At 41.7% G+C, this 15306-nt stretch overlaps 3 protein-coding genes across 4 annotated transcripts; 2 read left to right on the top strand and 1 right to left on the bottom strand.

Annotated features, from left to right (window-relative positions):
- The first annotated feature begins 1531 nt into the window (after positions 1 to 1531).
- On the top strand, positions 1532 to 5401 carry LOC310783615 (deoxycytidine kinase 2-like). The gene is made up of 7 exons (XM_083644514.1): positions 1532 to 1656; positions 1777 to 1886; positions 1990 to 2177; positions 2676 to 2823; positions 3054 to 3169; positions 4124 to 4223; positions 4999 to 5401. The coding sequence occupies exons 1-7, from the start codon at positions 1539 to 1541 to the stop codon at positions 5023 to 5025; spliced, it is 807 nt and encodes a 268-aa protein (XP_083500640.1). The 5' UTR covers positions 1532 to 1538; the 3' UTR covers positions 5026 to 5401.
- Positions 5402 to 6878: 1477 nt separating this feature from the next.
- Positions 6879 to 8652, top strand: spaw (southpaw; the record flags this gene model as incomplete). The annotated part of the gene is made up of 3 exons (XM_083645151.1): positions 6879 to 7038; positions 7579 to 8390; positions 8500 to 8652. The coding sequence occupies exons 1-3, from the start codon at positions 6909 to 6911 to the stop codon at positions 8650 to 8652; spliced, it is 1095 nt and encodes a 364-aa protein (XP_083501277.1). The 5' UTR covers positions 6879 to 6908.
- A 2797-nt stretch (positions 8653 to 11449) lies between these two features.
- Positions 11450 to 15074, bottom strand: LOC310783358 (eukaryotic translation initiation factor 4E-binding protein 1-like). 2 transcript variants are annotated; one of them, XM_083644208.1, is made up of 4 exons: positions 14933 to 15074; positions 14659 to 14827; positions 12497 to 12688; positions 11450 to 12132 (listed from the first exon to the last, which is right to left on the bottom strand). In XM_083644208.1, exons 2-4 carry the CDS (start codon positions 14792 to 14794, stop codon positions 12101 to 12103), a joined length of 360 nt encoding a protein of 119 aa, XP_083500334.1. In that variant the 5' UTR covers positions 14795 to 14827; positions 14933 to 15074; the 3' UTR covers positions 11450 to 12100. The 2 variants fall into 2 exon arrangements, with proteins under 2 accessions (XP_083500334.1, XP_083500335.1); XM_083644209.1 differs by having other exon boundaries at positions 14659 to 15074.
- Positions 15075 to 15306: the final 232 nt, after the last annotated feature.

Here is a 15306-nt window from a genome sequence, read left to right as displayed (position 1 = left end):
ACGCAACATGCAAGATACCCGCTGAATAAAGTGTCCAAATGTTCATGTCATTCTGGCCAATATTCTTCTGTTATAGCATTTCAGTCTGGAATATGGAATATCTTTCAATAATTTTTATGACTAAAAGGCCAAAAGTAATCTCATGTGTAAGAAATGGCTGTTCTACATTGAGGTAGAAATTTAAATAATTAACTTGTTGGTTTTGTATTTATTTAGCTTCAAGAGTGCATGCTCGTGTGACCCTCAACACAGGCTTTGAGAATCCCGGCCACTTAAGTTACTGATACTTATGCGCAAGAATCATTAGCCAATGAACAGCCAGGAATGGGTCTCGCGCTACTTTTGCATGCTAAAATAAAGCCGATAATGTACAATTTGATTCATTTCAAGGGATGAAAAACCCTTTCAAAGTACAACACTGTCTATTTTGATGCAACTCGACAGTGCTGCTTTTTTTACTGAAGAGTTCCACTTTCTACTTCCTGAAAAAAAACTGGTCCATTGCACACTAGTCCATTGCAGAGCCGTATAATAGAAGAGTTCCGACATCTCCGTTCACTCCAATGGACCAGTTTTTTTCCAGGAAGTAGAAAGTGGAACTCTTCAGTAAAAAAAGCAGCACTGTCGAGTTGCATCAAAATAGACAGTGTTGTACTTTGAAAGGGTTTTTCATCCCTTGAAATGAATCAAATTGTACATTATCTGCTTTATTTTAGCATGCAAAAGTAGCGCGAGACCCATTCCTGGCTGTTCATTGGCTAATGATTCTTGCATTTTGGTCCTCCACTGACGCCACTCTCTTACTAGAGGACACTAGTTTACAGTTAATCCCCGTAACGTTCATGTCCCTCCGAAACTCGTAAAGACTGTTGCATGCACTGAACATTGCATTAACATTGTTAGACTTAAACATAACAGTTATCCCATAACTCAGTCCGTTACAGTATTATTATTGTTATTATTATTATTATTGATATTATTATTATTATTAATCATCATCATCAAGGAACCCTACGTCAGAGGATTTGTATGTCAAGGGAGCTTTTATTGTGAAAATAAATACCATTCACACCGGAAGTGCTTTTTGTTGTTGCCGGAAGACAGCTAACATTTACAAGTAATTTCGATTGAGAAACATGCGAAACGAAAATGTGTACACCGCAGGAACAAACCCATTAATCTAGCGGCACTTGCTTAATTTGCGACGTTTGTGTATTCCGAATATATATTGATTATTCATAGCGTAACGTATAGCGAGGTGGAGCTAACGTTAGCTAATTCATTTCGGTAATTTCTAAAGTGGCCGCCCACTTTACCAAAGAGTGGCATTCAAATAAATATGATATTATAACAATAGACCTGTGTCTATCGTAATGTCTTCCTTGTATCGATTCGTGCTATTAAATCGGGTTTACAAAATAAAACCCCAGACAGTTCCCATTCCCATACGGTGTATCAGCTTTGCCTGTAACGTTAATGCGCCTTCTCTACAGTGGGAGAGATCAGAGTTAACTGCCGTTACATTAAGTAGTAGGCCTATGGCCAATAAGGCAGCCAAGCGCAGTTGTTCTAGCTCGCCAAATTGTCTGTCAAGCACAGTTTCAACTGAAGATGGAAACACTCGAGTAAAAAGAGTCTCTATCGAGGGTAACATTGGTAAGATCTGCAGTATACTGTATCAGTATCAACTCACTGTAATGCACTTTTATAACCAGGCGTGCATATGTGTTGTTAATGACCAGTTTAACATGTGTGTTTTGTCCTTTTAAACATCAGCTGTTGGGAAGTCGACATTTGTAAGACTCCTGCAGTCAGCTGGTCAGGACTGGGAGGTGGTACCTGAACCTGTCAGCAAGTGGCAGAGCATTGACGATGGGACGTCTAAAGTAGGTGTGCACATTCCCAGGCCAGTAAATGTTCATTCACACTAACGAATGACAAGCTGACCATCTCCTGTATCTCTGCTTGTTCACCCTGTTGCATCTTCAGATGGAGGCTGACCCCATCTGCAACCTGCTGCAGATGATGTACCAGGACCCTGAGCGCTGGTCCTACACATTTCAGACATATTCCTGTATGAGCCGGCTGAGAACACAACTGCAGCCCCCTCCAGCTCGCCTGCTCCGCTCAGAGGGGACACCTGTCCAGGTGTTTGAGCGCTCCGTCTACAGTGACAGGTGAGCAAGTCAGGACAGGGAAGTCAATCTTAATTGGCACAAATGCGGATAGTAGAGAGACTCTGGGTCCTTGAACATAGACACATAATCAAGCTCCTATATAGGCAAGAATCTGCTCAAGTTAAGGTGTCCATAACCGAGCACTTAGGGAGCTATTCAGTATCTTAACCCTGGTATCAGTAAAAACACATTATTATCGTGTTATTATAATGGTTAATAAATCAAGTTATACCTGTGATACAACTTTAATTACACTAGACTAGGGTATCCGAAACCCTTGACATCACTGATGATGTAATCAGTGGGACGGACAGACAGACAGACAGACAGACAGACAGACAGACAAACAGACAGAGCCCCAGCTCCCATTTATATAGGCTACTGATGATGATAACGAAGGATGCATGTGTTAGCACAGCATGTTTAAATATCTGTGGAAAAAAGTATCCTCTTGGATTTCTCTTTGTGTAAACTTGCACTTTGACACTCTCCCACCAGATACATCTTTGCCCTGAACATGTTCGAGCTGGGCTACATCAACTCAACAGAGTGGGCAGTCTACCAGGACTGGCACTCCTTTCTAGTGGAGCAGTTTGGACACCAGGTGGAGCTGGAGGGCATCATCTACCTCAGAGCCCCACCTTTGGTATGCACAAAACAGAGATTACATGTGATTTATTCAAGAGATGTACTTATTAATAATGACTTGTGAAGAACTGGGAAAAATCAAATAGAAATAAAAGTATTTCAGAAATGTACAAAATAATTGTATCTCCTCGTAGTAGTTGATACTTGTAGTTCTTACTGGAGCTTTACATCACTGACAGGTACTTTAGTCTCGTACATTAGACAAACGTAATTTTGTGTCTCTCTTAGACATGTATGGAGCGCCTGGGACGTCGGGGGCGGCCGGAGGAGAAAGGAGTCAAACTGGACTACCTGGACAAGCTGCACACTCAACATGAGAGGTGGCTCGTTGAGAAGAGCACTAAGTGAGTTTTAATGAGACTAGACTTGTTTCTTGTTTGAGGTGTTCAGGTCTTAATTGGTTGAGTAATGCTCAAAGACTATTTGAGGTGACATCTATGGGTGATCTCTGCTAGAATGCAAACATTCAAAGGCTGTCATCTCAACATGACCTTTGAATTATGGCACTTAAAGTCCCGATGTGGGATTATTTTTGAGTCCATCAAACTTTAAACCAGTTAGCTACTCAAAATTAGGGAAGGGGATGTTCATTTTTTATTGATATTGATACCATTTTCAAGACTGCTTCATGATCCGAGTTTTTATCGATACCACTATCAATACTTTTCTATTATTTGGTGGAAAGACGAGACGACAATAAATTCTTAATAGAACTTGCATTGCTTTTAATAAGAAAATAAATATATAACCGCATTGCAAGTTCAGCCATCAAGCAACCAATTGACCAAATGAGAAATGAAGCGAACTAGGGTGTGAGGTAATTTAATTATTCTTTGTTTAGCAGGCAATTCAATTTAATTTAAAAACTTTATTAGACAATGGATGTATGCTTGTGTACCAGTTATTTCTAAATTGCATGACTCTCATCTTGAGACATAACGTTACATTATAGGAGCCGCTAGTCTCGATAGCAGTATCGATAATGGACCTTATTGATTTTCAGGTTTTGAGAAATTTGGAACCCGGGTCCGGGTCTTGATTCCCATCCCTTCCCTACTCAAAATGCAGATCTGCTGTGCCCAGTGTTGACAAACTATACAATAGATATAAAGAAATCATTTCTAGCAATATACATTTAAGGTTTGTAGATTTACTGATTGGGAAACTGAGTATAACCATTTGAATTTCGTGCAGCTGTTTGGTGCTTGGCTGTGAACAGATGCTGTTCACTAGTGTGTGGTCTGAGGAGACTAGAGGCTGTTGATATAATGCAGTGTGTTGTGGTCCTCTGTTTTCAGGCTACATTTTGAGAAGTTGAAACAGATACCTGTGTTAGAACTGGATGCCAGTGTGGAGTTTGAGAGTAATCCAGACGTGCGGGATCAATTTATAACAAAGGTATGTTGTCTATTTTACTTTGTGATTAGAACTGGGTTAAAAAAATCTAATTGGTATTCATTTCAAGGAACTGATATCGGTTCATAAATCCCAATATCGATCTTTTAATATAATGCCTTTTCCCGTGGATGCTTGAAGCTTTAACCCCATTAGACTCGTGTGGTTAGGTTCTCAACGCAATGAGATCTCGTAAACATTCTGTAAACATTAATATTTTAAATAATGCACCAGGTTAGAGGGTTCCTTGTATAATTTATAGCATTAGTTCTTTGAGAATCTCTTTCATATCCAAGCCAAATTGGTATTGTAACGGAAATATCGATATTGTATCACAAATCGAATCGGGACCTTGAGTATCGTATTGAATCAGGAAATCAGTGGCGATACCAGTCTTACTTGTGATAGAAGCTGCCATATCAGAGCTAACCACATGAGGGCACTGTCCCAGTGCTTGCAGACTCATTTCTCAGCTCAGAGTCAGACTGTCCAATGCAGTGGTGGGCAGTTGTGCCACAGAGGGTCAGAGACACACAGAGAGCACCCTCTCAACCAGAGAGGAGGAAATAATCATCAAACCACCTGGTGTGGCCTTTGGTTAGCACACACTCTCGGCCCTCCATGGCACATGATTGCCCACCACTGTGCAATCAACTGGTCTTTGATCTTGGGAGAACCTCAACTGCCCATGTACATTTCTGTTGTCTGGTTTGTTGTTTGATGTGTTTCATGTTTCTGATCCATTGAGATCCTGAAGTATCTTGCACTCCATACACAGGTGAAGAACTTCTTCAATGAGCTATGAGAAATCAGTCGTCAAATAACTTCCAGCTCCCATGGGATGAAGATGAGACCGGTCAGACCTCAGTCAGTCAATGTGAATTTCTCTGGACTTGAAGGGAGTATAAAGTTATATAGGAAGGATTTATCACAATCCATACTCCACATTCCCTCAATATTTAAGTATCAAAATTCTGATTTACTGTTCTACCATTCGATTGTTTATTTTTGTTTTTGTTGTTTACACGTTTATTTGTTCTGAGTTCATGAGAGTAGTTAAGATTTCTTATTATGTTAAGATCGTTGGCAGTACTTTGACAGGATTTCAATTGGAAAACTGTATATGACATACACTTGAGACAATACACTTTAGGAACTATATTTTATTCATTTCCGATTATTTTTCTACATCACAGCTAGGTAACACATAATTACATGTATTGCCTGTTTCTAAATAAACCAAAATGTTTATATACTGAGTTATATCCACATTACTGAGGATTATTTATCAAATATCTCATTGTGTCAATATTTTGTGAAAGCACCAATAGTCATCCATACAATATTGTCGCAATATCGAAATTGAGGTATTTGGTCAAAAATATTCTATTTGATTTTGTCCATATCGCCCAGCCCTACAAGTGGCTTTGACTATTCGTCAATAGCCCACTTCATAGAAAATACCCAGATATATAGTGTGTATCGACATTCAGCCTAAAAACTCCAATATATGTTTTTGTTCCATATCGCCCAGCCCTATGCCAGAGAAAGTCGCCGTTCAAAACGGACTGGGGCTCAAACCCACAAGCTCAAAACTAAGGCTCAAACCCACAAGTTCAAAACTGCTGGGCAGCCATCAAACTCTCTGAACCACTGACTGGGTCATACAAGTTTTTCTCAGCGCTTTTCAGTCTTTCCTCTGAGTGTCGCCTTTCAAAACTGAGGCTCAACCCCACAACCTCAAAACTGTCATGCAGCTGTCAAACTCTGAGCCGCTGAGTCTTCCAAGGTCAAGTCATTTCTGTCAGAGCTTTTCAGTCTTCACTTGGGAAGTTGTTCTTCAAAGTTCAAGCTTTCACTGAAGCTCCAACCCAAACCCTCCAAATTGGCCATAGGTGTCATTTACAATGAATGGGGACAAGTCCCCACCACTTTTCAACACAAAGTGACGGCCTTGTGTACTCAGATGTCAAATATGGTCTGACAGAGAAGTCTGGAAAAGTATGGAATTTTGAAATGGAAGATGTGTAGGAACCCTGAGGATAGGATGCCTACACATTTTCCAATTCAAAATTCCATACTTTTCCAGACTTCTCTGTAGATTTTCTTTAGATCATATTTGACATCTATTTGTACACTTTGAATTACATTCATCCCGGTGCTAATGGTTGTATAAGACTTAAAGTGCTGTCATTTGTTCATGGATTTGCACATTTCAAAGGGATTCGGCTCCGGGATGAAGATGAAAGCCCAGACAGTTTGGCAGGACAATGACCTTGGAGAAAGGGTTCTTTTTTCCGCCCCTCTGATCAGCACTGGTGATTAGAGGGCTGTTCAGATGCCTGGAACGGTCAGGGGTCAAAGGGCAGCTGTCCACTATAAAGGGGCCTGTCTGGAGCTCTCTGTCCGCTCACAGCATCATTTCAGACAGACCAGCTGGAGGAAGGACATCACAGCAAACTTCAGCCTCTCTCTCGCTCTGTCTCATCTTTGTTAGAGCAGTTTTTGTAAGCCGAGTAACACCGTTGAGAAATGGAAGCTCGGCTGCTGCAGACAGCATTGGGCACACTCCTCTGCTGTTTTGGGGTTATTGCCTTGTCAACGCGGGAGCACAGATATCCTGCAGGCCTTGGGAGCGCTTTAGTATTTGGGAACATGTCGTTTCATCATAGCAGATACCCTCTGTACATGATGCAGCTGTACCGCTCCTTCAGCACTGCAGATAGCTCAGCTTCCAAGCCTGTCAACACCATCAGCGCACGCAGTGACAAGCCCTCACTGCACAACTCTGACTCTGTCTTGAGTCTGATGGCAAAAGGTGAGTAAACCGTAGGTTTAGTTAAGCTATTGAATATTTTTGAAACAGTAACAGCATGCACCTCATATGTTATTATTCTTATATACTTTTTTCAAAAGGGAGTAATTTACAACTCTTTCATGCATTCACTACATATTCTGTAAACCAGAAGGACTTCCGGCTCATCTGTATGGAATGGGTTAGATTCATTATATTAAACGTACACATTGTTAGCTTCTTCCTAGCCTACTTCATCCTCCAACTGCTCTTGGTTGGTGCATTATCTGTGTTATCAGACCCTCCCTTTTTTACAACCCAGAAAGTGTCAAAGTGCTTATTCCACTTTAAAGGCTTGCTGTGTTTTATGTGAGGGGGTGTGTGTATTAGCCCCTCAGACGTCCTTGCACAGGGGGGTTCAATACACATCCTGTCCCGCTTACCCTCCCACTGCAGTGTTTTGACATTTGTCCAAGGATCTGGTTTGTCCAGAATCATCAGGAGTGCAGGAGGCTGCTCTGTGGAAATTTGGGTTCTCATTAAGATGTCTCGTCTCATCTTCAGGTTGTCATCAAGTCGGTGAAAGATGGGCAGTTATTTTTGACATGTCATCCATCGCTGCCAGTGAACTTGTCCAGCTGGCAGAAGTTCGGATCCGACTACCAGCATTCTCCGCCTCCAGGCGTGCCACTGTGGATTTGTATCACTCCCAAAAGCAGAACTGTGAGCCGGACAGCACGCTGTGCCAGGAGGAGCACCTTTTCCTGGGGAGCTTTCGCACATCTCCTAGCAGCACAAAGTCTTCATGGAAAGTTTTTAATGTGACTGCTCTGTTAAAGTACTGGCTGTATCAGGGAGATCGAGTGACCAGCCAAGAGGCCTCAGCAGTGCAGGTACCGGAGACGGACCTTGGGAGCGGTGCAGGGGATGATGGAGAGGCACCTGATAGGTCCCACTTCAAGCATCTGGTAGGGAGGCAAAGGAAGATAATCTATCCACCCACGGAGCGCATCATGATGGTCATCTTCTCCAAACACAAGCTGCCTCACCAAGGCCACGAAGCCTACAGTCTCATCCAGACTGTGGAGGATTCCAAATATGTCCTCATGGACAGAGTCAGCAGTGACGTTCAAAGTCGACGGCACAAAAGGAACCGGATGGAGAGGATGAGGGTGGCGGCCACTGAGGCCTCGCCCCCACCAGAGGCCGTCCAGCGGCCGCTCTGTCGGAAGGTGGACATGTGGGTTGACTTTGACCACATCGGCTGGGATGAGTGGATTGTGCACCCCAAGCGCTACAATGCATATCGCTGTGAGGGAGAGTGTCCTACACCAGTGGACGAGTCCTTCAATCCCACCAACCATGCATACATGCAGGTAAGATGAAGTAGGCCTACCGATATTTTATAGGTCAGTTTACTCTTTGAAATTCATTGCATCACAATGTTTTGTATAGTTGCTAATTTCTGCGTTGATGTTTTTTCAGAGCCTGTTGCGACTTCACCATCAAGAACGAGTGTCTTGTCCCTCCTGTGTGCCCACGCGCCTCAGCCCGCTCTCCATGCTCTACTATGAGAGCGATGACATGGTCCTACGGCACCATGAAGACATGATTGTGGAAGAGTGTGGCTGTCACTGATATCCCAGCCCTCACTGGGTCCACTTCAACAACTGTGAAAAGAGTCACTGATGTGTCACTGATATCCCAGCCCTCACTGGGTCCACTTCAACAACTGTGAAAAGAGCCTAATTGTGAACTTTTATTGGACTGAATTTGATCATGGTGTCAGTTCAGTCTCTTTACAGTTGCATGCTCCAACGTTGAAATGAGAGGTCCTAGTCATGGCCTTAACTAGAAAGAATGACAGGACATGATGGTGAAGATTGAATGAATCAAGAAGAAAATATTTCATCCATAGTGGGTGGTACAGTATGATCCATCATGCAAAGCTTATATGTTTTATCTATTTATACTACACTCAAATGTATATATTTGTACATACAATTTGAAAAATATATTAAAACATTTTATTCTGATAATAAGAAATGTTGTCCTTCACTTTGTTTTTTAGCAGCCAAGATATTTTGGACAAACAACTCGTTAATTTATATTATACTTTTATTTTCTGTCTTTTTGTGTTGTCCAGAACACATCCTTATGATCATAACATTCATCCATTGAATGCTGCAACACATAAAAAATAATAACAAATTGTATTGAATCGATACACTGTTTGGTCTTAACAAAAATAAAGCACCCTGCAAGTAAAGATACTCTGATCTTACTGTAATTCCACTGACCTGTGCTTTGCTAACATTAGTGTATTTGCCCTCCCCGCCCTTAAATCCACATCTTTGTTTATACTGGGCCTATTACCAAGCTCACATCATCACAAGTCATTAGCGTCCTCTCTGTGAGGCTCAGCCAGACACCATCCTTTTGTTGATTGTGATCAACCAGGCACAGTGCAACAAAACACACAGAAAACATATTGAAGGAGACATGATGGTGAATGGTGGAGAGAGAAGCAGTAGCACTTGTTTATGTTAGGAGGGGGTGTCAGGAAGCAGAGGTGACAAGGGGGGATTTAGACCCCAGAGTCAGAGTGCAATGAGCAAAGGCCAGAGTAAACGTCTGCATGCTGAAGCTACTGTGGAGTAAGACAGGGTGGGGTAGAGCTTAAAACTGTTCAATCCACACCCCGCCTCCCCTAAAATACAGCCTACAGGCATATCAAGACTGACTGAGTTCTATCTTCTCTCATTATGCAACTCTGCATTTTATTCACCTTCACTACAAGGATGATGTTGAAAAGTCAGCTGAGTTTAGATTTTTCTTATGGCCTATGCTAACGATGATGCGTGGATGATCTTAACCAACACTACGAGGCTCATACTGTCAAAAACTGTATTTACTTGCTTATTTATACTTACATAGGGTAAACATAAAGAAGATATTACTAACTTATTGATGCTGGTCTGTGATAGGCTGATCATAGTAATTGAGAATCCATTTGCCACTATGAAGCTGTGGTGGGACCTTGACCATGTTGGCCCATCAAGGTGTCATAATAACCTCTAAATCACGTGCCAGATCTAACACATAGAATCAGACTGGACAAAGCCTTCTGTCCAAAATACCCTGGTGGTCAGGCAGTCAGTCACATTGGCTCTTACAGGGATTAGTGCCAATTAGTTTTCATTATTCAAGCTGATACTGGTGTAATAGGGCCTGTCCCAAATGCTTTAATGAATATTATATAAAATGCCATTATGATCATTTTAATACCATTGTATCCATACCATCACTTGGGCTCCATTTAGTGGGCCTGTGTTTTCCTTTTTGCTGCAGAAGTTCCTGTTCTTCAAGTGATTAGCTAGTCGACATTCCTACAGTTCTTAACACGTGCTAGACTGTAAAACATAAACAAACATATTGTATTTTACAATTTGGGAAATATCTGGTTTCTATTACTGTATATTGTGATTGGTCCTTCCTGATACCCTCTATTTTGCTGAATAGGTTCCATCTACGTCTATGCCATTGTTAGTCTCCAGTAACGTTCACAAGTTGACTATCACTTGCATTATCTTCACCTGCTTATTGCAACATTAGTCTCCAATCCACCTGATCCGTCTTTGAAATGATGAAGACCACAATGCAAACTCCACACAGTGGTTTGCTGTGACACCGCCCAGGAATATGAATGTTAATTAAGTTTATGCCATAGTTTAATAAGTTGAGAATTGCCACTGAGAAGGCTGTATAGTAGTGTATAACCTAGGATGACCGGCTGGGACACTCAGTTCTTGATAAGATTTAAATGACACTCTTCAGTGGGAAAGGCTTGTAAAGCACTGTGGTGGGGCCTAATAAAACTTTGGCAGTGATGAAAGTATTTACCAGCACTAGGAGTGGAAATGGCAACACTGCATGCTGACACTCCCTATCAGGCTCCCAGGAAGGAGTTTCTCTCAGCTATGTACAAGTGTATATTGACCTCTGTTTTCCAGGCCGCTGGCTGAGGTTATCAGGCACCAGTGTGCTTCTTGAGGAATTCCACTGATGCGGCTCGTGCTGCACCAGGTCAGGAGCACGGTAGGCCATGGGACACTGAATCAAGTTCAATAAATTAATCATTACATCCACTTTTAGCTTGTGTACAAACTTTAGATTCTGTTGTATTGAACCGCAAATCACTTATTTTGTGTTTGGTTTGTCAAACTCATCAGCTTATGAGTCTTTAATGTTGATCCCATTATCATTACAATAAACACTCCCATGGCTTTGCTTTCTCTTTGATAGCACTGTCCAAGGGAATGTGTATTCACCTGCTGGCATGACGACACTGCCCAGATTAATGTAAAAAAAAAGAAAAAGAAAAGAAAAAACACTGACTTCACAGCACACCATTGACTAATACATGAGGAAAACGTAGGTTTTATTTGCTTTAATGCTTTGTCACCCTACAAACCATGTGAAAATCTTTTTGTTTCAAAATTTCGCCAACAAAAGCATGTTTTACATTCTCTGTATGACACTTGAGGTGAACAATATTTTTGAAGAGCACGATAAACAAATTATACAGCATTTTTGATATTTCAAGGCAATAGCTAAAGAAAGGTGTCGGGACATACCGTAGGTAGGAATAGGAAGAAATCCAAGTCACAAGCCCTTCTGGAATGGTTGGAAAATCAGCAAATTAAATTATATATTTTTTCCAATGGAGCAAAGTTTCCATGAAACTGTTTTGGAACTGAAGGCAAGAGGCTTTGTTGGTGTTCCTGAAGTACTTTTCAGATTTTTTTTTACTTATAACCACTACAGGAAGGCACGCTTCATTATCACACATTAGAATCAGTTTTAAGCCTTTTTAGGCAGACAGAAAAGTAATATTACAGATTTGTTCTTGACAAAAAAGAAGTAAATGAGATCGACATAGACTTTAAAGGACTAAGACACTGGAGATATTGGAGGGGAAGGGCCGTCTTCATGGAATGGGTGATGGGAATAGAGAAGGTACTCCTGAGCCTCTCTTCTACAGCATCATGATTGTGTCACACCTCAGTCCTCATTCCAGCACCCGTTAGATGTCCATTTCGAACTGTGCGTCATCACCTTAAAAAAAGCAGCAGAGACAGTGAGACATACACTCCACAAACAGAACACGAAATATTTCACTACACAAGGGGGAAAAAAACAATATAGAAACCTCAGTCTAAGACTTGTGTACATCATTTATTGATATGCAAGCACAAATTTATGAATGTTGAACTTGCAGATTGAAAGTTTTACTGTCTCCTGCTACTCCAAAACATAGACTTCTGGTTTTTCATGGATTCGTTGGGAGCTTCTGATCGACCCCCCCTCTTTTTTTTGTCTAATTCCGCTAAATTTGACTCAGGCACTGAATCCTTAACTCGAAATACCAGTCTGGGTCTAGCCTCTAGATCTGTGTTTTAGCCCTGAAGTGTGTACGTACCAGTGCTCTTGTTCTCAGGTGTGGCGATGGTGTTGTTGTTCAGTGGTTCTCCATTACAGGCCTTTTCGTTGACGTCTTTGGCAGGGGGACTGGTCACCCCTGGAATGGCAGGCAGACCTCGAGGGGGAGTTTTGGCCACCGGGGAACTGCGGCACTCCAGCAGGAACTTTCGGTCGTAGATGATCCTGGTACCTTTTGTGGGGAGTGCCGGGAAAAGCGGAAGATAACTACAACAGGGTTTCGGTATAGCGAGAGACCTTGTGATATTATTATTATTATTATTATTTGTTGAATGGCTTGTGCTGTGCCGACCATTGCCATTGCTTTTACAAACGAGGACAACAATGGAAATAAGTCTCTTGGACTTTATTGTGTGTGAAAATTCCTCATCAATTTTATACATGGGCTTCTACATGGGCTAAGGACTTCTAATCATTATATATTTTTACATCCCGTCAAATAAAATCCATTCATTCATTCATTCATTCACTCATAGCTAAATGAATAAAATACTGTGTAAATACTGTGCTAGCAGGAGTAAATGAGTCTATACATCAGGAACCAATTTTGTAAAATCTAAATTTTTTAAACAGAATTTAATCTCTCACACTCATAATAATAATAATAAACTATATAATAAAACTATACAACAAGATATTCAATGTCAGATTTGCCCCCAGATGACATTAGAGAACTGGTGGGTAGAGGACAAAGGCACCACATGGTAATATCTACTCAGCAAGGAATGGAGGGCAAATCAGCTTTGCATGGTCAGATGTGTCCCATGTCAGATTTTCCCACAGTTTACAGATAACAGTTTAAAATGGGAAAACACTATGTGAGGGGGAGCTTCAGAATCTATCTCCTCATTACATCATCATTCTAACAAATTCAAATGTGGTACATTGAACTCTTATAGGAGTTGAAGACTACTACTAATAAAAACTAGAATTAAACACAAGATGGACTAACAGAAACTGAGCTTAGCTCAAATGGAAAGCAACATGACAGTTTTGATATCTACACCGCATTACACAAACAGTGAAAAAGTGTTTCTTTTCACTAGTGATTAACAATCCTTTTTGTATAAAAGGATTGTTAATATCAAATGTGTTAAACTTAAATACATTTATCCTTGAGCTTAAACTCCTTAAAGTTAAACATAATCCGTGAAATATCCATAAGTGCCCAGCCTCTCAACCTTGTTGACATTGGTTGATGTTTAACTGAAAATTGTAGATAATAAAATAATTTACATATCATTGGGCTACTCTGCAGGACTGACCCAAATATGGGCCAATTCGTGTTGCTGATTGACTTCAGCGCTATAATAAACACACGACATTCTGCAAGGGAGGGGCCAAAGTGATAAACATCACACGACCAATAAAAAGCGTCTGCTGCCTTGTTTGGCATTGATATATGTTTAATTCAAGTGCCTCCAGCAATTAGAAAGACAATATTATGTTAATTAGAGTTTTGCCCACACTGGAATAGACCAATCCAAGCTTTAGTTCTTGCTGACCGACAACGTTGTTTGCTGGGAAGCGCTTCGCAGCCACAACGCGCATCAATCATTTTACAGCGTGCAAGCGATACCCCCCCCCCCCCAGGATGGCAAAGGCATGGTCCCGCCCTACACTGCCTCTGGTTGGCTTACCCTGACATCTTACCCTAACCCCAACCAATCGCCCAAACCCTCATGCCTAAACGCAACCAATCAGAGGCAGACTAGGGCGGGACATGCCTTCACTATCCTGGGGAAGAAAGACATCTGCGTACAGTAGGAAGAGTGGGATCAGCTGGTGCACAGTAAAACGCAAAAAAACAACAAACAAACGGGAATACATTGACATGATATCCACGTGGCTCTATAACCTCGCCATGACTCATATTTAATTATGTCAACCCCCCAAAACAGTCGGTCTGTGCTACATCCAGCCTGCTGCCTGTGCCTGGCCTTTGTGTCACCAGGCAGCTAGTGTGCGTTAGCTTGGCAGAGCTAGCAGCTGGTGGAGCAAAGTTTGACAGCAGGCAGACCTCATGGAGTTTTGGCATACAAGCGACGTGGGTAAAAACACTTGACAGTGTGTAGCGTTAACAGTACAGGCCGTTTCAAGTCTCAGTGACACACATATATGTAGTTGCATAGCAGTGCATACCGCCCGGGGTGGTGCTGAACAGGGTTCCTCCGGGAGTAGTGCAGTAGTCATTCGGCATGTGCGCCGCGTCGTTGATGGTCACCCTCCTGGTCGCCGGGATGGCCTTGGCAGTCGTCTTCTGACAGTCCGTAGACATCTTCGATTACTTTAAGAAACTAGAGCGAGCTAACTAAATCACATGAAACAGGCAAAGAAGTTTTGGTTTTACAAACAACAAAGCCACACTGTTGCTTCAGCGCAATATGGCTATTTTCGGATAAATAAGAATAAATACCTCTTTTTCATAAGTGCAAATAATGTTAGGTAGTATCTAAATTTGTCACATTACAACATGCAATCTCACAAGTGGCCAGGTTCTTTGTTAAAAGGACCTAAGCACACGTTCCTCCACTCTCACCCTACATGCACACAACACACAAGGCAAGGCAAGGCAGCAGGCAGGGGAAATGCACCGAAGGTTGACAAACTGGAGTTACTGCGCCTCCTACTGGCACTGGATGCTTGTACAATGGCTGCAATATCCAAAGAAAAACATACCTTGTTAGATTTTGCGTTCATGTCTAAAACATAAACCTTTTAAAGAAGTTCCAGAAGGTTGGGTGGAGGTGTTATTTGTGAATCAAATTGCACATAACCTATACCTAGTCA

The sequence above is a fragment of the Poromitra crassiceps genome (assembly GCF_964638095.1).
Source record: "Poromitra crassiceps genome assembly, chromosome: 10".
In the NCBI taxonomy this organism is placed as follows: Eukaryota; Metazoa; Chordata; class Actinopteri; order Beryciformes; family Melamphaidae; genus Poromitra; species Poromitra crassiceps.
Note: the sequence above shows the minus strand (reverse complement) of the source record. Positions and strands in the feature narration are given on the sequence as shown.

Coding starts and splice junctions, on each gene's coding strand:
- LOC310783615 (XM_083644514.1), top strand. CDS start 1,539: ATGGCCAATAAGGCAGCCAAGCGCAGTTGTTCTAGCTCGCCAAATTGT. Junction 1,657..1,776: donor CTCTATCGAGGGTAACATTG/GTAAGATCTGCA, acceptor TTTAAACATCAG/CTGTTGGGAAGTCGACATTT. Junction 2,178..2,675: donor CGCTCCGTCTACAGTGACAG/GTGAGCAAGTCA, acceptor CTCTCCCACCAG/ATACATCTTTGCCCTGAACA.
- LOC310783358 (XM_083644209.1), bottom strand. CDS start 14,794: ATGTCTACGGACTGTCAGAAGACGACTGCCAAGGCCATCCCGGCGACC. Junction 12,689..14,658: donor GTTCAGCACCACCCCGGGCG/GTATGCACTGCT, acceptor TCCCCACAAAAG/GTACCAGGATCATCTACGAC. Junction 12,133..12,496: donor ACCTGAGAACAAGAGCACTG/GTACGTACACAC, acceptor GCTTTTTTTAAG/GTGATGACGCACAGTTCGAA.